The 25109-nt window shown below is 37.5% G+C and overlaps 1 protein-coding gene across 1 annotated transcript in view; it reads right to left on the bottom strand.

The window, feature by feature from the left end:
* The window catches only part of CFTR (CF transmembrane conductance regulator), a 165199-nt gene that overhangs the window by 114276 nt on the left and 25814 nt on the right, over nt 1-25109 (bottom strand). Inside the window, exons 3-8 of the mRNA XM_078059826.1 lie at nt 22405-22515; nt 18392-18500; nt 7631-7846; nt 4110-4199; nt 3086-3249; nt 2151-2276 (exon numbers count right to left, since the gene is read on the bottom strand). Of these exons, the coding sequence (XP_077915952.1) occupies nt 2151-2276; nt 3086-3249; nt 4110-4199; nt 7631-7846; nt 18392-18500; nt 22405-22515 (816 nt within the window). The remainder of the gene's footprint in view (nt 1-2150; nt 2277-3085; nt 3250-4109; nt 4200-7630; nt 7847-18391; nt 18501-22404; nt 22516-25109) is intronic.

The following is a 25109-nucleotide window of genomic DNA, read 5'->3' as shown; positions in this document are numbered from 1 at the left end:
TCTTATCAGTTTCTTATTAAAAAAAAACTTGAAAGTGACTTTATTACAGAAGAGCGATAAAGGAGTAGATTGGCAGGGAGTTTTATACAGTCTCTGCCCAGTTCAATAAGTGCCCAGGCTGAGGCAATCACCCCTTTGAAGTGTATCCTGACGATTTCTTCCAGAATATTACATTTGCTCTTTTGAGTAGAAGCAACTCTTGCTTTCCCACATTTACATCAGCACTTCCCAGCCTTTTCAGGTAATAATTTCATGCCAGATTAAGGAACCAGATTACACAAGTTACAACCAACCATTTGCTATTAGAATTGGTCAGACAGAAATATGAAATAGAAAGGATGAATTTCATCTTTTGAGGAAGAAGAAAAATAAAAATCAAAGTCAAGAAAAGTCAGCACCTAGAATGACCAGACCAGGGGTCTCTCTTGAGGCCCAAGACAACCGGATCCTCAGATCAACTCTTCATCCGATTCTTGGTGTGCCTGTGCTTATAGGCATAGAAGTGACCAAGGGGATGAGTATGATGGAAAATTCACAGGTTACTAAGAAAAACAACCTCAACTGACTAAACGATTCCCCAAGATCTTTAAGGATGTTTCTGGAAAGAAAATATAATTCCTTTCCTGGATTTGTCTTCAACGGCATAATAAAAACAGGTGACCAATAATGTTTGGGAAATATTCACTCTTTCACTCTTTCTATTTACATGGCAAAGGACTTAATATTTCAGCATTTCTTGTGTTTTTCCAATCACACACCTGCAGCTCAGTTACCACTGTCTACCAGAATCAGCAGCCCCGATTCCTTATAACCATATTCACACCATCCAAGAGGGTACTCTGCTTTTTAGTATATTTTTCCCTGTGAAACTCTCATGTGCTATAGGACCTTAAATTACCTGGTCGTCAACAGTAGTGTGTCTATCACTGAGTCTCCTAGAACCATTTTTGACTGCGGTTTGTAGACACGGATCTTGACTGAAGAAAAATGGTCTCATGGCTGCAGAAATGCCCTAATTTATATTGTGCCCCAAACTGTCAGAGGAATCATATCTCAGTCTGGGCTGTACTTTTTGCTGGATATAATCCTTACCAATCAGTGAAAGAGAGGTTATCTGAGGTGAAACAAGACAAGAGACAGGTGCCAAGTACTGATTCTATCTCAGGTGATGGCTTTCATTGCTTGAGCTGACCTCTCAAGTGCAGGGTTTCTAGAAACATAATTTATGGATATATTACCCTGCATTATTATTCTTAAGTTAAGGAAGAACAATAATATGATATTTTTTTTAAAGGTTTTTATTTATTTGACAGAGAGAGAGCACAAGTAGGCAGAGTGGTAGTCAGAGGGAGAGGGAGAAGCAGGCTTCCTGCTGAGCGGGGAGCCCGATGTGGGGCTCGATCCCAGGACCCTGGGATCATGACCTGAGCTGAAGGCAGCTGCTTAACCAACTGAGCCACCCAGGCGCCCCAATGATATGATATTTTAACCAAAGAGAAGGGTTTCTTTCATTTTTCATGAGCCATAACATAAGTTAAGTGAAATGGAATAACAGAAAACCACTTATTTGGTTCAGAATTATACAGTTATGACTCTGGTAGTTCCTTTTTTTTTTTTAAGACTTTATTTATTTATTTACTTGACAGAAAGAGAAATGGTGAGAGAGGGAACACAAGCAGGGGGAGTGGGAGAGGGAGAAGCAGGCTTCCCGCGGAGCAGGGAGCCCGACGCAGGGCTCGATCCTGGGACCCTGGATCATGACCTGAGCCAAAGGCAGACGCTTAACAACTGAGCCACCCAGGTGCCCTCTGGTAGTTTCATTTAAGGTTTCAATCAGCCTCCAGCATCGTGATCATTATTGTAGTCAATAAGTATAATAAGCAGCCAGAAACACATACAGGAGATTCTTTCATAAGACATAAATATCTTTGTAATGAAAAATAACACACTTAACCAACTAAATAAAACTACAGCCCATGAAAATGACTTTATGCCACTTGATATTGATGCATGAATATTGATGTAACTTAAAACAATTGATAGTCAGAAACTTCAAATATGAACTGGAAGTAAGTCCACTGTGACACACTCATTTTTAAAATATTAAACATTAACTGACTAATGATATTGAAATTATCAGAAGAACTTACTGTCTTATGTTTTCAATCATTTTTCCCATTGCTTCCTCCCAGCAGTATGCTTTAACAGATTGGATATTTTCAATCATTTCTGAGGTGATCACGAGTCTTTCATTGATCTTTCCAGCTCTCTGGTCTCTGTAAATCAATCAATCAATCAATCAATCAAATACTTAGTAAAACCAAGTCAAATTGTCACTAAGAACTACAAAAGCTTTTTTTAAAAGGCCACACTTCGTACCAAACAGATGGACATTTATTTTATTATCTGATAGATAATAACAAAAATAATAGCTATCTTTTAGTAAATGCCCTCTATGTACCAGACACTATTAGACACATTCCATAGACTGTCCCAGTGTAGGACACTTCATGGCGCTCCAGGAGAAGTGGTTATTTCCATTTTAAAGATGAAAAACCAGAGACTCAGTGAGGCAAAGTGGTTTGGGATTCAAGCCAAGAGCTAGCAGACTCCAAAATTTGTATGCGTTCTATCATCTTCTAGCTGACAAACTCCAGAAGTCCTCTATCATACACTGGGACTGGTATCACTGACACATTCTGTAATAAAAAGTAACTAAGGTTCTGGTGTGATGATCCATGACATGAACCAGAGTGGGAAAAACCTATAAAGCTCTATCCAATATGTATGCATTCCCTCCCATGCACCTATATGCTTTATCCATTCTACCTAAGTCTTACGATCTATACAAATGAACTGAATCTTTATATATTTAAAAAGAAATTCTATAGACAGATAAGCCAAAAAAAAATACATCCCATTGATATAGGGAGTATTATTTACACTATTAAAATAATTCCTTTTTAGTGACACCCAGTAAGTAGATTCCGGTTCAGTAAATAGAGCAGTCCTGGTTTCACTCGAGTAGACTTTGTGAAAATCTAATTTAAAACCCTTCCGAGCTATGTAACTAGAGTGCTACTACCTGTACTTCATCATCATTCTTCCCAACCAGGCTTGAAATACGGCAACGACGATGAGGAAAGCAAGACCACAGAAGGCGGAGGCTTGTAACAGATCCCAGAGCAGCCCCATCAGGAGCGTCACTTGTAAGGGAGCAATCCACACAAAATGTGCCAGTGCAAGTCCCTGGAAAATGAAATCACAGTGAAAACCAGTGACAGACACACAAGCCTAGATGAGAGAAAGTGGGCACAGAGAGCTTAGACAGTCAAACACAGCATGGTTCCCAGCATGCTAAAATCAAGGTCTTCCTTTCATGGAGGGCATAGCAACGTGATTAAACATTCTACAAATAGACTAGGATTTCCCAGGGAACAAATTTCGAGTCATTGCATTTTTCAGTGTATTTTTATTCAATGCAATTAAGATTAAATATCTTAAGTATCATGTCAGGGATTTATTTTACATAATTTACTTCTATTTGTCTAAAGCAAGAGCCACGATGTAAACATGCAAGAACAAAGGGGTCTCCAAAGGCTTTCAGTATAACAACTCTACCACCTGACAAAATATTAAGAATAAATGCATGCTTAATTCAATTGTAACTTATTTAGCACCTGCTGGGGGTTTAACACTCTGCTAAATACTGAGAATGCTAAGATAAATAAAACACACTCTCTGTCCTCAAAGACCTTGCATTTATTTGTGTCGTAAGACAGCACTGAACAAGAATTGCTCAGAGTATCACATTCAGCCAAAGTAAATAACTGATTTAAAGTATTAAAAGGAAACAAGATCTGATAAAACTCGAATTTTGAAAAGCTTCATTAAATACATAGCAAGCCAAGATGCCTTTGCATTAGGTGGTCCCGTGAGACCCCAGAATGGCACCTGGCTACACAACCGTCGCTGGCAGAAATAGAGAAGGTAAGGATGTGTATGACTTAACCATATGTCACTGTTAACTGACCCAGGAAAACCCTTGGGCTTGTATGAGGTATAACAATAATGCAGAAAAGATTAAGATTAAATCAGTGGGTACATACTTCATCAAATTTGTTCAGGTTGTTGGAAAGGAGACTAACAAGTTGTCCAATACTTATTTTATCCAGAACACGGCTTGACAGCTTTAAAGTCTAAAGGGAAAATGGGAAGTTAGATGATGCTGACAAAGAGAAGACAAATATATGAATAAGTAACATTGTAAAACAGCTGAAGAATGAGGTCACTATGCATGAATTTTTAAGTAAAGGTCATGAAAATTATTATTTTATGTCCATTTACCTTGGTATCTTCTCAGATTTATAAATATTTCTCTTCACAAAAAATATTATATTAACATGCCTGTAGTTATTTCATTTTCCAGCATCTAGACAGTAATGACATGCTTTCTACTCCCAAACAGGAATGATATTACACTTAAATATCCATCTATATAGTGTGGAGATTTTGGTGGGCTTTCTTGTTTTGTTTTGACAGGTAGCAAAATTTGAGATTAAAACCTATAATCTTGGGGCACCTGGGTGGCTCAGTCAGTCAAGTGCCTGCCTTTGGCTCAGGTCATGATCCCCAGGTCCTGGGACTGAGCCCTGCATCGGCCTCTCTACTCACTGGAGAGTCTGCTTCTCCCTCTCCCTTTGCCCCTCTGCCCCTCTTCCCCACTTGTGCTCACTCTCTCTCCCTCTCTCTAATAAATAAATAAAATCTTTAAAAATTAAAAATTAAAAAAACGATAATCTTAAAGCAACACTATTGACCTACAGTAGAGTCCTATAGTAATTCTATTGAATAAAATTATGATTAAAGTCAATAAAAGTATATTATGAATAACTGAATCATTAATGATTTTGTGAAAGATTGTATTAACAATACAAAATCCTTAAATATTACAAAGAAAAATACATGCCTATACACAAGTAAAATTGTTAAGTAGATAAATCACGATTGTGAAAGATCACAGTCAAACTTTGCCTGCAAAATTTAATAAGAATTGATTAGCCACTAGATGCCTTTGGTTGGAGAATACCCATCCAACATTTGTTTCAACTGAATGTATATGTTTTGAGCACTTAGGAGATGTAAATCACTGGATTCAAGGCTTCAGGGATTATTATTAGGATTTCTTAATACATAATTCTTACCTCAAGGTAACCTAGTACACACATAACTAAATTTGATATGATAAATGAGTTAAAGGGAGCAGAATATAATAGGGTGGTTAAGAGAAGGTTCACATATCTAGTTACAAAAATCTGGATTTTATTGAAGAGGTAGAATTTAAGGTGGGTGTGGAATAATGAATAGCATTTAGATAAGCACAGATGAAGAAGGAATCAAAGCAGTTTATTTCAAAACACTATTAGAACAATATGACAGGGAAAATTCTATTGAGCTGGGTTACACATGATTCAGTAACAGACTGTCTCAGGTGATTTTGAGTTCAGAGGGCTTAACAGGGAGCTCTGTGCACAGTAAGCACTCAGTAAATATTTGTTCATTTTAATTATCTCTATCTTCTAGAAATTCACAGGCAAAGATAAGTTTAGTTTGTATTTAGATTCATTATTTTCTTGTATTTTTCAATTTTGAATTGAAGTATAATTGACTTAACAATCTTGTCTTCGTTTCAGATGCACACCATAATGATTTGACATTTATATAATGTATTTAGATTCATTACTTAAAATATAATTTGAATGTATCATAGTTGCAGATTTTAGAACAAAGCAAAACAGCTTTGTAGTATAATATTTAGGATACTGTAAGAAACAGTGGCTGCCTGCCATGTGGATGGAGCTGGTCAGATATGGGACCAGTTAACTTTAGGTTCACTTTAGGGACCAAACCACAGCCATGGGAACACACAGCTGCATTTTTCTAGTGCTGATACCAATGCAGGCTAATAAGTGTGCCTAGAGGGGTAAACAAACCGGGTCATGACACAGCTACTCAAAAATGAGAGAAAAAAGGACAGATACAATAGCGTCTAACTTTTCCTGAATGTGTTCTGGATCTGAAAGTGCATATATTGCTGTATTTGTGCTAAATGTTATATATGGACTTATTTACAAACTAACCTTCTCTTTCTTTGATCTCTCCTCCCCTTAGCCTAGAGTACCTCATACCTCTCTCCTCCTATATAAGACAATTTGCCTTGCTATATTATTCCAGTACTTTTCCCCTCTAATATTTGGAAAATCCTCCATGTCAAGGACTATGATTCACCTATTTCAGAAATTTTGAGCTTTTTGCACAGTTCTCTATAGGTCTTACCTTCTTAAAATACTTTATGCATAAAACAGGGAGAATAGCTCCTATGATAGAGAGTTTTAGAGAAGATCAAATGAGGTAATATACCTAGTTCACTTAGAAGCTTGTCATGTACATCCTTAGCTATCACTTATTATGACGATAATAAGCATTTTTTATAAATATTTTTTAGACTGAATTGAACTTTCTTTGATATTCATGCTGTGCAATTCTACCTCCCAAGTAATACCCAATAATGTATTCACTTACATAAAACTTCTGGATCAAAATAAAATTTCTGTTGATTTATTACCCATGTTTTCCTGGTACTTGTGAACTGAAGAGGTTGTAGCTGAGGTGATCTGATTAAACTGTGGACTCCGTTTTTTTTTTCTTGTGCCTCCATAAAAGGCTGTTTTGAACAATAAAGTATGACTGTCGAGGTTTTACAATACAACTGACCTTGCATATATATTATGGAAGTGTTATGGGTTATTTGCTAGAGGTAATTTCAGATCCAGGTCCCTTATAAGCCAAGTATATAAAGTTTTTACAGTGGGGGAGGAAAAAGAGAAGAAGGGTAAAAGAGTATCGAAATGATTCAACCAAAATAGCTTTCTGTAATGACTTGGTAGATCCAAGCAGTCACACATAGTCTAGAAAACACATGTTACTGAAATGACCTTAAATTGGTTTTGTAAGGTAGGTAGGTCTTAATCTGCATTCACCTAAATCATGCTTCAGCAACTTGGGCTTCTGACTAGACAATGCACACAGAAAAGCAGAGAAGGTTCTTATGGTTGCCATGCATGTGCTGTTGCAAAAATTTTTAATTTGCAGGACTCACAGGATGACAAAAATCTAACTCAAAATAAAGCAGGGGATGAGTGGATGCCACCACTGGGTTACAACCAATTAAGGGAGAAACTGTTACCTCTTGGATTAAGACTAACAATTACATACTATACTCTTGTTATTGAACATAAAGATACATGGCATTTTACCACAAGATGATATTTTGTCAATGACTTTTATGCAGATAGTAAGTATCATTTTAATGGGGAGCCACAGATTCCAAAAAATGATGGCATGACTAATTTAATAAAATGAAATCCATAATACAGGCAGTTTATAGAAGATGCTCAATAATTATTAGCTGAAATGAACTGAATTAATTACCAAGGAAAATTAGAAACATTAATTATTGCTGCCATTTACTACACAGGCATACAAAATTGATTTCAGCGTTTATCCCTTATGTGTATCAACATGACATTTAAGACATTTAAAACACGGAGACTGTGCAAGAAAGCATTACCTTCTTATAAATCAAGCTAAACAAAGCTATTCTCATCTGCATTCCAATGTGATGAAGGCCAAAAATGGCTGGGTGCAGGAGCAGCGGCCTTATGACAAAGAGTAGGCATAAGCCTGTGGCTAGGTAAATCGCAATGGAGCGTTCCTCCTTGTTATCTGGGTCATAGGAAGCTATGATTCTTCCCAGTAAGAGAGGCTGGACTGCTTTGGTGACTTCCTGAAAAGAGGAAAAACAAAGAAATTAGATTTCATTTCCTTTCCACAAAATGGCCCCATAATTTCAACACAAGAATTTTCATCTCTAGAGAAGGATTTAAAAAGGGCTTACACCGAGGGCCACACCGTATGTAAAACTCTTGACGTTGTTTTCAATATTTTTATGCTTTGAACTAAGATTTGATTTTTGGTTCTAGCAAAAGTCATTTGGAGGTATTTTTGATTGAAAAGTGAAGAGTGACCATAGAGCAAATGTGTGGTTTCCGGAATGGTGTGTTCATTAGTAACATCTACATAGCACTACTATAGTTATATAGCAGAGTTCATGAGATATTTTCATTTGATTATCATGACATACATGAAATATTTTGGCAGTTGAGCTGTACACAGAATTTTTAGAATGAGAAATGTACAGGTGTACTAAGTGTTTTCCTAGTGAGTAACTTGAACTCCACTCCCTGCCACTGTTTGGCAGTACATTTTTTCCATAACCTGCCATCTCTATCACAACAGACCTACTTGCTGAATGGTTATTCAGTTGCAGTTTTGTTTTTGTTTTTTTTTTAAGACTTATTTATTTGACAGAGAGAGACACAGCGAGAGAGGGAACACAACCAGGGGGAGTGGGAGAGGGAGAAGCAGGCTTCCCGCTGAGCAGGGAGCCCAACGTAGGGCTCGATCCCAGGACCCCGGGATCATGACCTGAGCCGAAGGCAGACGCCTAACGACTGAGCCACCCAGGCGCCCCTCAGTTGCAGTTTTGTTTTTTTTTTTAAGATTTTATTTATTTATTTGACAGAGAGAGACACAGCGAGAGAGGGAACACAAGCAGGGGGAGCAGGAGAGGGAGAAGCAGGCTTCCTGCCGAGCAGGGAGCCCAATGCAGGGCTCGATCCCAGGACCCTGGGATCATGACCTGAGCCGAAGGCAGACGCTTAACGACTGAGCCACCCAGGCGCCCCTCAGTTGCAGTTTTTAACAAAATAAGTAAAATATGTCTTAATCTGATTCAGGCATCTATTTTACATATTGCCATTACTGAATTAGTTAGTCGTCATCTTGCCTCAACCAAAAGAGGACATACTCATCCTTTGAACAATAATGGCTATTCCACAGAGACACCAGTTATGCTACTCTGGGAGGGTACATGTTCACAGAAAAAAAAATGTACTTTATTTTTGGTAGAGAAAAATGCCAATAATAGGATCATCTTCAAACAGCAAACCAACATAAACCTCACCGCAACATGGAACTGTCAACATTCAAGGACAAAATCAGCACTCCAACCCCCCAAAGTATTTTCCTTAATCTGTTTGAAGCAGCATGTTCTCTAATATTTACAAGGGAACCACTTACAGATAGCACCTGATTTTTTTTTTCTTTATTTAGAAAGGAAAACAATGGTAACCAGCTTGGTCTATGAATTACAGTCCTTTACAAAAATCATCCCTGTAAATGACTGGGAAAAACAAAGTCCTCTATTCTTGATATGTGAAAGCTTTGTATACTTCATGGCTTGGACTATTCTGAAACTAAAGAAATTTCCCAATTTTTAAGGACTTAAAAATTATCTATAAAGAAAAACCAAATACTATGAAAATTAGCATTCTCCTCCATTTTGTAAGACTAACGCAATCTTCATCAGAATTTCAAGTAGATTCTTTGGAACTGAACTTTCAGCACCAAAGTAGCAGGGACTGTTTGTCTTAGTTTCTACAACAATCCCAACATAACGCACAATACCTACCACAGAATATCCACCCAGCAAATATTTGTTGAATCAATGGATAAAGGATTCTAAATTCCATTTGAAAAAATTAGAAACTAGTCAAAAACATTTGAGGAATAAGAAAAATGTGAAAGCGTTTACATTACTGCATATTAAGTCATATTATACAGCTATTATAATATGTGGCATGACAAAGAAATAGACAGATTTATCTGTGAACAGGTCCAAGTACATGTAATAATTTTATATATAATATGGCATTTTAATTCAGTGGAGAAGGTATAGATTATGCAATAAATGATGAAGAAACTGGATACTCATTTTTAAAATTAGATTTCTATCTCAAACATACACCAAAATAAATCCCAAATGGATTAGATATTTACATGTAGAAACAAAAATATTTGGGAAGGAAGGACTTTTAAAAATGTCTGATGACAAAAGCAGAGAACAAAGGAAAAGGTTTATAGATTTGGCAGCAAATTTTTAAAAATTAAAACTTCTAATTGTTAAGAAAATAAAAGGTAGCGGCGCCTGGGTGGCTCAGTCATTAAGCATCTGCCTTCGGCTCAGGTCATGATCCCAGGGTCCTGGGATCGAGCCCCGCATCGGGCTCCCTGCTCCGTGGGAAGCCTGCTTCTCCCTCTCCCACTCCCACTGCTTGTGTTCCCTCTCTCACTGAGTATCTCTCTGTCAAAAAATAAATAAAAATAAAAAATAAAATAAAAGGTAAAAACTCACTAGAAACAAATGCTAGGCTGGGGAAAATATTTTCTCATATATCAAAAAGAAAAAGACAAGTACTAAAATAGACCAAAATACACAAAAAGGCAGTTGCATATACAAAAAGAAATATAAATGCTTAATTAATACATAAAAACTGTTTAAACTCACTGGAAACTCACAAAAGTAATGCAAGTAAAAATAATAACATACTCTTTCTCACTGAGCGATTTGGAAATATTTTTTAAGTGATAATACCTATTATTGGTGAGGACTGAATTTGCACACTTTAGTAGCAAGAAAGTAAATTAGTACATCTTTTCTGGAAAGCAATTTGAAAATCTGCAAATCTGCTAAAATTAGGTTTTAAAGGGATGTGCATTGAAGGACTGTTTATAATTATGAAAAATTAGAGGCAATATAAATATTTAACAATGGGGAACTGATAAATTATGGTACAGCCACATGATTCATTAAACATTAAGGTGACTAGGTAGAAAAGCATCTAATGACATGAAAACGCATTCATAACACATTAAGAAGAGAAGCAGATTTATAACACATTATATAAAGCAATGATCACCCTGTCTTTATTAAGTAGACGTTCCCATGGGAAAAAAAAACTGGATAGACATCAATCTATCAGTAATTATCTGATTACTTTCATAGTCATAAAAAATACTTAAAAGAATAATACAATTTTGGATAGAAAATTGCATATAACTTATGATAATTAATAAATGATAAAAAGAAAACATGCACACAAAAACACAAAAGAAAGTAAACATACATGCAGATATACACCTATAACTTTTCATAAGATACAAAGAGTTCTGGCTTATATACCAAAACAAAGGCTTAAGATTCTGCTTTTTACAGGGTAAACAAGGGTGTCAGATTTTTGTTTATCTTGATACACTAGAGCCTCATGGTAATTTTTGGCTTTATACTAAGTGCTAAAGGAAGAATTTTTCCATATTCAGCATAAAAAATAACACCTATTCACTGCCACAGTTGTTTGTAGTTTTTATAAAAATGTTTGTATACCACATCAAGAATAGAATCTCAAAAAATATTGAGATTCTGTCTACCTCTGAATCGTGTTTTTAGATTCAATGCCTAATACAAATGTTTTGCTTTTGCTATTTTCCTTTTAGGGTTTATTGACTCATTAACTTATCAGCAATGCCCTCACTAGAAATCTAAGCTATATTCTTCATGTTTTATAAGAAAAAGTTCTTGGATTTGTTGAATAGCAGGAATAGTAGGTTTAATCCAGAAAATGTAATAATGGAAGATGTGTTAAAATATTAACTTTAATTTCTGAAGTAACGCTTAGAATCTAGCTATCATTTTTAAACACTAGCAAAACATATTCCTGTGCCCTATAAAAATCAAATGGATGCTTTAAGACTGCTTACAGCATTTAGAGGGAAATGCAAATGATATGAGTATATGTGCAGGTAGGTAGATATTCTATTTAAAGATACAGTAATAGCTATCATTTACGAAGCACTTGTTATGTACTGGGATCTATTCAAGTTTGAGTAACTCGCCCAGTGTCACAGAGCTACTAAGTGGTAAAGCTAGGCTTTGAACCAAACATTTGACTCCAAAGCCTTCTTCTTATTCATAACCATAAATTGAAATGGAAAAGTTATAACATGACCTGTTTCTCTCTCAATTGACCATCAGTGCAAGGATTATGATTAGTTCAACATCAACTCACCAAATCAAGTTATAAGTTTAGATCACTGTGATTTAAGATGAAGGCTACTTCTCTAGGACCCATAGCATGGACACATAATTTAAAAGGTTGAAGAGATCATAGAGATTAAACACTTTACTACAGCCGCTTTCACCATATATTCAAGGAAACTGAGATCCAGACAAGTTCTCTGATTTGTCCCTAGATCATAAAATGAGCTTGTGGCAATAAGGCATGAGCATGCCCTAGGGGAATTAAGGGAAAAAAAAAAATCCCACTTTTGAAAAAAAAAAATACATATTTGAGTGCATCACATATATTTTACTTTATTTCACCATATTTTATTCCTTAGTCACTACTGGATACCGGTTAACTACAAGTGCTAAAAATGCACCATATTCCTACCAGGAATGGGAGGCCTGGAGGCCCTCATATCCAGTGGAAGTTTTAACAAATACGATCACAAACAATTCCGAATTTACACATCAATTTTGTTCCAAAGTTCCACATGAAAGAACAGGAGATGAATTTTGTCTTAGATACAATATTCTACTGGACATGCTATTGGATTCCTACGTTAGCCTTCAAGGCGGGGTGCCTTGGTGGTGCAGTTGGTTAAGCCTCCAACTCTTGGTTTCAGCTCAGGTCCTGATCTCAGTGTCATTAGATCGAGCCCCACGTCAGGCTCCATGCTCAGCATGGAGTCTGCTTGAGATTCTCTCTCCCTCTCCCTCTGCCCCTCCCACTCCTGTTCTCTCTCTCTCTCTCAAATAAATAAATAAATCTAAAAAAAAAAAGTACATATACTGCTCGGGGCACCTGGGTGGCTCAGTGGGTTAAGCATCTGACTCTTGACGTTGGCTCAGGTCATGATCTCAAGGTTGTGAGATCAAGCCCTGTGTTGGGCTCTCTGCTCAGTGGGGAGTCTGCTTGAGATTCTTGGATTCTCTCTCTCCCTCTTGTCCTCCCCACCATGTTTGCATCACTCGCTCTCTCTTTCTCAAATAAATAAATCTTTTTTTAAAAAGTACATATACCGCTAAATGCTCTTAGAACACCGTTCTGTTCAAATAGTATTCAAATAATACGGTACATAAAAACCCAACCCACCTGTATAACAAAGTTTCTACAGAAAAAGAGGTAACATCTCCTACTGCAATCTTGGAAGAGAAACAGAGTCCCTCTTAGCTGTATCTTTGCCTTCTCCATGCACCCTGTCATCTGCCTCTCTCCAGTAGTCCTGGGAGGGGTGCCGGAGGAAGACATGGAAAGTTAACACTAGTTACTTTGGGACTTTCCAATATGCCTCTAAGCTACATTTTGATCTCAGTGGGATTCCCCCCATTGCTTTTATTCAGGGGCTCCTCAGCCCTGATGAATCTGCCTACTTCTCTTTTCACAACTATTCCTTCGACCTAGGCTTTCTCTTCTCCCACAACCCTGCAAAACCTTCACCTGGGAGCTTTTAGAAATACAGAACTTTAGGGTCTCACCAGAAACCTCCTAAATCAGAATCTGTAGCTCAGCTAGATCCCTGGGTTACTGGTATGCATATTAAAGTTTGAGAAACACTGCTCTATGTCATTAAGAGTTAATATTTATTTTTATATGTTTTTAAATTTTTCCATATTATCATTAAGAAAAAAATCAAACTAAAAAGTTCCCTCAATGTGGGCCACCCAACCCCTCCCCTTAGATTCTAGCAAAAGTCAGATGCATTCAGTGATAATGGTGCTTGTCTACCTGAATCAGAATCACCTGGGGACCTTGATGAGGATACTAGTATCCCAGGGCCCATCCCAAACCAATTAGATCACATTACCTGGCATGGGGCTACTGGATACTTTAAAGAGTGATATAAAAATTCCTTATATTTCAAAGAAATCTAAACCCCAAGGACTTCCAACTCTGTTGGAACTGAGGGAAGGTGTAGATTACCTTCATTTGGGTAGAGAGTACAAGGAAGTGTGTTTTAGAGATGGGGGTTCTATTAGGGAGTAGAAATAGGATATAGGGCGAGTTTAGGGAATACAGCGTGCAAGTCACTGCTAGGGTTAGAGAGAGAGCTACATTTGGGGAGAGGTAGGAGTGGGAAGGAAGATGAGAAAGGGGTCCTACCTAACAGGTATCTAGAAGAAGGAGATTTGCTGGAGCTAACTGTCCTTAGGTAGCCAATCATGTAAAAGTGAAATACATAAGTCAAAGCCTACTCCAGGGACTATCTGTGTGCAAAATTCCCCAAAACACTCTCTTTTTCTTAGCAGTAGGCTTGTATTCAAGTCCCTACTCAATGTCTTTGTCAAAACATAAGGGACAAAGATCTTCTGCAATACAGACATGGGACTTGGGAACTCCAGCAACATTAGTACTAGGACTTCTACTCTATGTCCTTAACCTTCTTGGGGTTTAATGAATAAAAGGAGTTTGACCCAAGTTGCACTGACACACATCTCACCTTGATAATGGAAATATGCCCAGAGCTGCCTCAGACTCAAGAAGGGATCACCATCTTCTCTCAGTAATCTGCTTACAGAACTCCCTCCACTTGGCTTGCCTCTCACTATCCTTAATTGACTCTCATGCCCAGCTTTCCAACAGCCTGTTTCTCTTCTATGCTAGGAGTCTTAAATGTGAAAGATAATGTTGTATCTGGCTGCTGAGTCAGATGGAGGAAAAAAAACAAGTACATAGCTAATGAAGGGAGGCCATAACTAATATGATTTAAAATTACAGCAACTATTGCAGAGAGATAAGCTCCTTTATGATGGCGTTTCCTTTTTTTCTTAACCTTTCACAGTCAAAAGCAAATTTCACAGTACTTTTTCTACCAGTCCTGAAACCAACCAAACACTCTTTACATCACAATTATCCTGATTCAGAGGGACTAAGGATGTACAGGACATTTTGAAAGCATGTCCACCTTTTACCAAGAGTAGTGTTACAGCAATTTCAAGAACCCTCGCTCATTTCATGGACTTTAACAATTACCAAGCTGATATATGCAGAGAAAAAAAAGAATGCCCAAAAAGAATACCATCAATACTAAGGCATTGGTATAAGTTGTTTAAAACGACAGAGGTCTTATAAGAATGGCTACATTTTCTTCCTTCTTCTGTAAGTGACAAAAATATGGAGCCCTGAGATGAGGCACCCTGAAAAGCTGCATTCGTCTTACTGACGACATGGTTATCTAAAGTCTTTAAGACTTAAATCTTCAATATTTTCACTACTTAAAACTTCACAACTGGGGCGCCTGGGTGGCTCAGTCGTTAAGCATCTGCCTTCAGCTCAGGTCATGATCCCAGGGTCCTGGGATCAAGCCCCGCATCAGGCTCCCTGCTCAGCGGGAAGCCTGCTTCTCTCTCTCCCACTCCCCCTGCTTGTGTTCCCTCTCTCGCCGTGTCTCTCTCTGTCAAATAAATAAATAAAATCTTAAAAAATAAATTAATTAATTAAAACTTCACAACCTCAGTGAGGCCTTTTCTCTGTGACAAGGTGGAGAAACCACCAGCCTCGCCACGCCTGTACCACGACCAATGTAAATTTTTCTCTCCATGCCTTCCCACCACACCTGTTTCAGCTGCTTTTCCCATCCGCCCTTCTTCTCACCAATATTCTGTTGGTTAGCAGTAGCGGGTGAGCTGGCAGAAATAAACTCTGCACTTCAAACGTGCCGATGGTTCCAGACCTGCAGCCCAGGGCTCAGGTTAGCTGGAGAGCACCTCATCCCTCACTCCCAGCCATGGGAAAGCCTTTCAGATTCCTTTTGCTGGGATAGGTTTAAGACTTGAGAAGTTTAAGAATAAGTCCTTCTCCACACCCACTCCATTCTTCTACCCCTTAGTTTTGTTTATAAGTTTGACCCTAGCACTACTGGCCCTTGGGCGGGTTTCCCACAGTTCCTTCTGGAGTATAAGCGAGGGAGAAGATTCTCTTTGGTCCCCCTATCCCGCTTCCTACTGTGAACTTTCTGCAGCTTTGCCCCGAAGGTGACCCTGGAAGAATCCTCAACCCTTCAGCTTCTGTTAACCTGGGTCTCCTGAGAAGATGCAAAGAAACCCAGCAGACCTAAGACTGGTTACTAGAGACACCATTCTGTTGAGTAGCTAAATACAGTCATTACAAATAGAATGAGATGGCAAGTATAATCTGATATTGCAGAAGGGTCATAGACTTTGGAGCTAAAGAGACCTATCACTAAAATTTACCATATGGGTGACTCTGGAAAGTTTCATAATTTCCCCGAGTTTCAATTTCCTTTCCTGTATATTAGAGAAAATAACATCTGTTCCATGGAGTTACTAGAAGAATTAAATAAACCAATCTGCATAAAGGGCTTAATGCTGAACCTGGAATAGATTAGGTACAATAAACATTATACTCAATAAATATTAAACTATATTCAGTCGTGGTTTTGTACACACGACTGAGAAAAAATCGGCAATTATGCTCATGTATCATCTTAACTTCCACAGTTAGGTGAGTGCTTTTGTTTGCATGAAACTTCGATGCTGCTGGATAAATTATTTCAGAAGCCAGGGCATAAAAGGTGCTTGATCACAAGGCCTCTCTTCCTGCTTCTACTCAGTAGTGCTTATGTTAATCAACGGAAGCAGCATGTGATGGAGACCATGACTGAGGAGAGACTGAGGAAAACTGTCAGTCCTACCATAGTCTCAGTCATGACATAACAAGTGTTGAAAGTGTCATTCACTTCAATCCGACAATAACTTATTGAGAATGTTACATTCTTATGTATGACCAGAGTGAATTGTACTTCTATACACTGACTCAAATGTATACAGTATAATCATTAAGACAACCAACAAAAGATTTTTTTAATTAAGTCAAATAGAGCCAGATGCTATGGATAAAATTGTTTCCCAAAGTTCTGAGTGCTCTCAGTGAGAAAAATCACCTCAAAGACATCTTAAAAGATAATTAATTCTTGAGCTGCCTTACTCATACTTACGAACAAAATATTTTCACCCCCAAACTGTTGCAGGTTTCTATAGGAATAGAGAGGTAGAAAGATTAGATGGACGATAGGTAGGTAAATAGGTAGGTAGGTAGGTAGATGTGGGTGGATGGAAGGATGGATAGATGGATGACAGATAATTTCAAAAGCCAGAAGAATTTTTCCAGGTGATTGTCAAGAGCATTACAAAACGTGCTGGATCTAAATGTGATCATTTTTGTCAAGATAAAATTTTAAATGCATTTTTTTCTTGGTATGTACAAACTACAAATTCTTAAAAACATGCAACTTGAATGGCATCTTTTGGGGAGACACTAGACACTGTGGTACTGCTAATTCTCCAGTGCATGCAGACCAATATGAGTATAACACATGTGAATCCAGATGGTACTTCCACCAGAGCAAATGTTGTACACAGCCTTCACTTAAGGACTAAATAAGTTTTAAACCCATCATTGCCTTTTACAGGTTACAACCAAGGATATGAAATGATGCTCTGGTGATATAAAAAAATAATAGATCCGAGTCACATTTAACAGCAGCTGGGAAACATCCCAGACTACATTTCAATACCAGAAAGCCTGGGGCTTTCAGGCATGGAGCTCTCTTCTCACTGATGGAGACATTAAGAGACTGAGAAAATATATCACAACCGTACCTCACTGCCAAATTTTAAATTTTTGCTATTTTTTCCTGAAACTCAGTATGCAGATATGATTTCAAAATATTACAGATATCCACGTAGATAATTGGCTAAACTTGACCTCATTCTTCTCCTGACATTGTATCTTGAAATTCTACTGTCAAATACAGAAAAATAAAAGCACCAGCAATCTCATATACTAGTAAGATAACGTGATTTGGGATCATAACAGAAAATAAACCTCTTCAAAGAAATTTATTTTACTGAATCTATTTATTTATTTATTTATTTATTTATTTATTTATTTCTGAACACACTTTAAATTGTAGATTGCCACCTGCATTCCAGGACACCCTAGTGCATTTTTACTTGTCTCTACTAGAGTTTTAGTGGTTTCTTTGTATTTGGAGTTGAATTAGTCCTTTTATCTGAACACGAGATTACCCTAGTCATAAAAATGAATATAATTACTTTGGATTAATAAAATCATAATAATGGGGCGCCTGGGTGGCTCAGTCGTTAAGCGTCTGCCTTCGGCTCAGGTTATGATCCCAGAGTCCTGGGATCGAGTCCCACATCGGGCTCCCCACTCCGTGGGAAGCCTGCTTCTCCCTCTCCCACTCCCCCTGCTTGTGTTCCTGCTCTCGCTGTCTCTGTCAAATAAATAAATAAAATCTTTAAAAAAATAATAATAATAAAATAAAATAAAATCATAATAATGAATATACTTATTATCCATAATGAATTTACAAATGAGATCCTTACCCCTAAATATAGTAAGATTCCATAGAACATAAATCTCCAGAAAAAGCATCGCCGGAGGGCATTAATGAGTTTGGGGTTTTTCTTTGATGCCAGCTCTCTGTCCCATTCTCTGCAAAAGAATAAAAAGCGGGACCAATAAGTTGCATGTGCAAATATTTGAGTTTTAGTCTCACAACGACGTCCAAGGAGATTAACCCAAGTGACTGAAGAGACAAAAAAAATCTTGAAGAGACCTTCCAACACCAACACTCAGTCAGATATTTGGCAGAATTTGATGCGTCACTATATATCAATTTTCAGGGAGTTGATTTCATGACAAGGTCAGACTTTAGTATTAAAGGAAGGTTCTGGGCTTCTTTAAAGCAATGCAAGAGGTGGACAAATAAAGTATGGCTCTTATGAATATACATTACTGTGCTTGGTACAAAGTGAAAAATAAACAAAAATTTAACTTTTTTCCCCCTTCATCTTTTGATCTTTACTTGTTTAGAACTGTAGTAGATTTTACAAATTTAACTGTCTAAAAAAAAAAAAAAAAACAACATAAAAAGTCAGGTGGATTTTTCTGTTATTTAACATTAGAAAAACTTGTCTAAGTGGCTGTTTTTAAATGTAGGGGTATGAAACAAATACTGTCAAACTTCATTTTCAACTATTAAAGTCATTTATTAGAGTAAAAGTCTTTGGGAAATTAGAAGAGAATCAAATTCTATATTTTCTGGTAGGAAAAGAGACCACATAGTCTGAAAGAATGGTGGTATCCAATAAATCTTCTTTTAAAAACTGTAAATTCATCAGTGTATTATGTTTACATAAGAGCCCTTTCTATCTGTTAATGAAAGCCCTTTCTCTTCCCAAGTGGTTAAAACATGTCTCTAAATCTTACCCTGATCTTCATTACTAAACTGTACAGAGATGAAAAGTTTCACAGGCAAGAACTCGGTAAAGGTTTTGCCTTTAATTAAGAGCTATGTCCATTACTATTCATCTGTGATTATCAGAGGTGGTTTTAAGTTACCCCAAAGGAAGAACACACAACTGAGGTGTGAGGGCAAACCTGGCATTCTCTGTGCACTGACTCTGGCTGCCCCAAGAAGCTTACTATCTACAATGCCCAACCACCCTATCCCATCTACCCACCTCTCTACTCTTTCACTCACACACAGGCCTTGCTCCCGTCCATATCATTCAGTGACTCACAACAGGGTAAGAAGCTAAATTTGGAGGCAGATTCAGCCTCTCTTTCAAAGAAAGAATGAGTCAGATGAGAAAGTCAGGAAAGAGAGGTGATACATAGACCAAAGAAATGGTTTCAAGGTGGGAAGAAGTGGTCAACATGAAGTCATGTAGGAAGAGGCCATTTTATGTTACATTAAGAGACCTCTGGTGACCCTGGTCAAAGTCATTTTAGCAACATGGTAGACATGGAAACCATATTTCAGGGACCTGAGGTGTAAAGGAAAGGTGAAGAAGTGGAGAGACCAGGAAAGCAGAGAAATAATAGCTATGAAAGAAGTGGGGAGGGGGGAAGAATGGGGCAGCAACCTGAGGGAAAGGCAAAGTGGGAGAATTTCTTTTAATGGGTGGGATTTGAACAATGTGTAGCCTGAGAGAAGGAATGAGCAGGGAAGAGTAGGTGGTGTGGTTTCCGCAGCACCATAACAGACCCAGTAAGAATCCCAAACACTGAGAGTTAAATCACAAAGGAAGAAGCTCTATACTTATCAATTTTGTAGCTTCTCATGGAACAGAGGTGCAGTTTGCACGGAGGGTGATGTAAAGCGTTCAATGTCGCAAACTGAGCCAAATGGTCCAGTGTGCCTCAACTACGTGGTAACCACCTAAGGACCTTTGCCATAAGGCAGTTATGAAATGTGAAGCCAGGGTCACTTTCCAAGGATGCAGAGGTACAAAGTACTATAAATGGTGTGTCACTCTTCCAAAATGTTTCCATAAATTCTAAACAACAATTTTATTTTTTTATTTTTTATTATAATTTTAAAAATTTTATTTTTTTAAAAATAGAAATGCATAGGGTGAAAATAGATACAAAATAAAGACAAAAGTAAGAAAGAATTTATGGACTTCTACTGGCACAGAGTTGTTGAATTGAAAAAAAAAAGGTGTATTTTTAATTGAATTTATATGGGAAGTACAATAAAAACAGGAGAAAAAATTCTTAGGCCAGATAATCCTACAAATTCAGGTGTCCTCTATTTGGCCACAAATACAAATTTAACTGGAGTACACAGTCTTTTATTAACCTAGCCCTTCTCTGATTAATCTTTCCCTCGGCATCCGTTCAGAACTTAGGTATTCAATATCTACTGTTTTATTGTGAACTTGCTGATATACCTACAATGTATTATATTTATATATTTTATCTCTGCAACAGTATTACAGGTTTTTACATAATGCTAGTCATTTCACATTCACTTATCATTCATTCAACAAATATTTATTGAGCATCTACTATATGCCAGACCCTATTCTAGGCACTGGGGGGAAACATCATAAATAAACCAAATCAAACCAACCAAAATATCCTTGTTTCATGGCATTTCCACACAGTACATGCTCAATAACAGGGACTGGTCCTTGATCTTGGAAATATGAATCTATTATTCCCACTAGCCTGATTCTTTGAATAAAACCAAGAAAAATAAGGCTGAATATCTTACTTTGCCGTGAAAATATTTATTTTATTTCATTTTATTTTTAGATTTTATTTATTTATTTGACAGAGAGAGACACAGCGAGAGAGGGAACACAAGCAGGGGGAGTGGGAGAGGGAGAAGCAGGCTTCCCGTAGAGCAGGGAGCCCGATGTGGGGCTCGATCCCAGGACCCTGGGATAATGACCTGAGCCAAAGGCAGACGCTTAATGACTGAGCCACCCAGGCGCCCCTGAAAATATTTTTTAAAGGGAAATGAGTTTAATGAAAATAAGGTAAACAAATTATAAGCCTCAACTTTTTTTATTTTGGGGCAATCATTTAGTAGCTACTTTTTCTTTTTCTTTTTCTTTTGTTTCTTTTTTTTCCTTTGGTCTAAGGAATGAGTGTGTGACCCTAGAGTCTCTGGGATTTTTCACATTTGGCCAGGGAGAAAGGGCTCTTTTCTCTGTGGTTTGTAAAGAAATGAGCTGAGTTCTAAGGACCCGCTGCATGGAGAAATCTGGTCTGAGAGGATAAAACCAGCACAAGCAAATGCCACCAAGTGGCATCAGAGTCTCTGGTTCCACTAAGTCTCTGAGGCCAGTTCTCTGCCTACACCCCTCACACAGGTAAGCTACAGGAGCCAACACATTCCTTCTATTTACTTAAGCTAGTTAATTGGGTTTCTGTCACTGGCAATCAAAAGGGTTCTAACTAATACTCTCAGAAAAGGGAACTCTGAGAACTTGTCCACAATGGGAAGCACTGATCCTGAGGAGGTGATTAAGTGCAGATCTGCGTTAGAATCATGGCTCTGTCAGTCATTAGCTGGAAAATTCCATCATCTCTCTGAGCCTCAGTTTGCTCTCTGAAAGACGAAAGTAATGATGCTTTCCTCCAAGAGCTGAGAGGAGATACTATACCTAGCATTCAATATGTACTCGAAAATATGAAATATTTACATTTTTTTGATATCCGATAGCCATTACCTTAAGACTTCCAAGTATGTACATTCATATTCACATATTAAGATTTTGGAGGCAAATATACATGATTGGTTTCATAAAGATGCTACTTCAGTCTCCACAAAATCTACTTAACGTGCTTTAAAGACAGGTAACTTAGAATTATTTTTCAGAAAAAAAGTCATTCATCAGGAAAATGGTTAACCTTTCAACCTTTCTTGTTTAATTCTTAATTGGTCAAGACTTCAGCAAGAAAATAAAATGCTCCTATTTTAAATATGCCATTTTAAGAATTATGCCTTCTAATAAGTTAGCTCTCCATCATCTAAAGTATTAATAATTAATAGTATTAATTCCACCTGTCAACTAATGAACAATGTGCATGAACATACCTTTCCAATTTTTCAGACAGATTGTCAGCAGAATCAGCAGAAGGGACATGGTATATGTCTGATAATTCCAGGCGCTGTCTATACCCTTTTGTCAAAATTGGTCTGGTCCAGCTAAAACAAAGAGAAGGGACAGATGTAAATATTCACTTGATTTGGTCTCCAATATAGACTTGGAATCTGATACTGTTTTACATCTTCTGGCAGGTGGGAAATGCTAGGTGCATAAATATGAGAATAAAATATTCCAACTTATAAAAACACCAGTGCTTCATATCTTATAGGACACATCTGTATAAAACACCAATACCTCTGAACTAATGTGACTGAGAGAAAGGATCAGGAATAATAGTAGAACCCTTCCCAGAGGAAAAAATTCTATATTAAAAGTATTCTTTAAAAAACAAAAAAAAAAAAAAAAAAAAAAAAACTGCCCCAGGGGCATCTGGGTGGCGCAGTTGGTTAAGCATCTGACTCTTGGTTTTGGCTCAGGTCTGATCTCATGGTCATGAGATCGAGCCTGCTTCAGTTTCCTTCTCCCTCTCCCTGTGCCCCTCCCCTCCCTGCTCTCTCTCTCTCTCTCTCTCTCTCTCAAATAAATAAATAAACCTTTTTTTTTTTATTTTTTTATTGTTATGTTAATCCCCATACATTACATCATTAGTTTTAGATATAGTGTTCCATGATTCATTGTTTGTGCATAGCACCCAGTGCTCCATGCAGAACATGCCCTCCTCAATACCCATCACCAGGCTAACCCATCCTCCCACTCCCCTCCCCTCTAGAACCCTCAGTTTGTTTTTCAGAGTCCATCGTCTCTCATGGTTCTTCTCCCCCTCCGATTCCCCCCCCTTCATTCTTCCCCTCCTGCTACATTCTTCTTCTTCTTTTTTTCTTTCTTAACATATATTGCATTATTTGTTTCAGAGGTACAGATCTGAGATTCAACAGTCTTGCACAATTCACAGCGCTTACCAGAACACATACCCTCCCCAGTGTCCATCACCCAGTCACGCCATCCCTCCCACCCCACCCCCCACTCCAGCAACCCTCAGTTTGTTTCCTGAGATTAAGAATTCCTCATATCAGTGAGGTCATATGATACATGTCTTTCTCTGTTTGACTTATTTCGCTCAGCATAATACCCTCCAGTTCCATCCACGTCGTTGCAAATGGCAAGATCTCATTCCTTTTGATGGCTGCATAATATTCCATTGTATATATATACCACATCTTCTTTATCCATTCATCTGTTGATGGACATCTTGGCTCTTTCCACAGTTTGGCTATTGTGGACATTGCTGCTATAAACATCGGGGTGCACGTACCCTTTCGGGTCCCTACTTTTGTATCTTTGGGGTAAATACCCAGGAGTGCAATTGCTGGATCATATGTAAATAAACCTTTTTTAAAAAGCTGCCCCAAATAACAAGATACTAGGAATTTATAAGCACTGAATATCACTTTAAATATAAAATGATCTATGAATGATAAGAAGATGGACCCTCAATCAATAGCCCTATACAATGTTGTTCTTGTAGTACATGGTCCTCAGCAAGAAGCTATTTGTTGAATGAATTGACTATAGCTGAAGGATTAATGAATAGTTTGTATTAATTCGTTGACCTAATTATCACTTCTGAATCATTACTTGAGGGTGGGAATCATAGCTCTATGTTCTGTCTCCTCACCCCACAGCAGTTACACACATCTGCCCTCTACACCTCTAAGAAAGAACAATTTATGATGGAAACTAGTGAAGCTAGTATGGTCAATAGTTAGACAGGATACCCCAGTTCTTTTCTTTTCTTTCAGTTATTTTCAAGTATATTATTTCCAACTAGTATGGATAAGACAAAATAATCTTCACAGAGATAAGAGTCTAGACGTAGGAAGCCCAAAACCTGGCCACATGCACGCAGTGGGGTGGTAGGCAGGCCCATCTTTAACCAGCCCTTTTCCAGGGGAAAAAAAAAGTGACTTAAGTCATTTGCCAATTTCTGTGGCGTAAATACTCCCACTGTGATCAGTTTCAAGCTACCAAATGTGAAGTCACTGAACACAGAGTTGGGAAGAGATACACAGTTGCATAATATAACATAGTATGTTTACCTTTCAGCTACAATGAAGGTAAATAACCTCAACAGCATAGATAATAATAAAATGTCAAATTAGGTAGTGACAACTTCTGAGTTTTTATTACCTTTGTTTTAATATAATTCAATTATACGTTTATATCACTTAATTTTTAATACTAGTTTTACTTAACAACGAGCTCACAAACTTCCTGAAAATTTAACAATCTGCTCAGCCAGAAAGGGCCAACTGCAGAAGATCACTGACCGCCAGATGGCTGAAAGACTTGAGACAAGGGTAATGGCATTGAAGACAGAAAGGAAGGGATCTATAGAAGGCCTAGTAAAAAGGAAAATATACTCCATCTATTAACAAACATTGCATGTTTAGTATGTTTGAGATTATGATACCAAATTTACAAATAAACAGAATTTTACTATCTGTAAATTCCAAATACCATAAGACATTTGCAGGAAATTAAAAAATAAATCTTTTCATCTCTTTAAAAAATCTATAAACATACACCTTTTGGTCCATATCTAATATCTGATGATCATTCCCATTAATGAGTCTCAAGCTCATTTTAAAGTAATATAATTTGTTGGCTGCCTCTATAAAAACCTTCCCTGTGT

The sequence above is a fragment of the Halichoerus grypus genome, chromosome 12 (assembly GCF_964656455.1).
Source record: "Halichoerus grypus chromosome 12, mHalGry1.hap1.1, whole genome shotgun sequence".
NCBI classification, from domain to species: Eukaryota; Metazoa; Chordata; class Mammalia; order Carnivora; family Phocidae; genus Halichoerus; species Halichoerus grypus.
The sequence above is the reverse complement of the archived record's forward strand: the minus strand, read 5'-3'. Positions and strand labels throughout refer to the sequence as shown.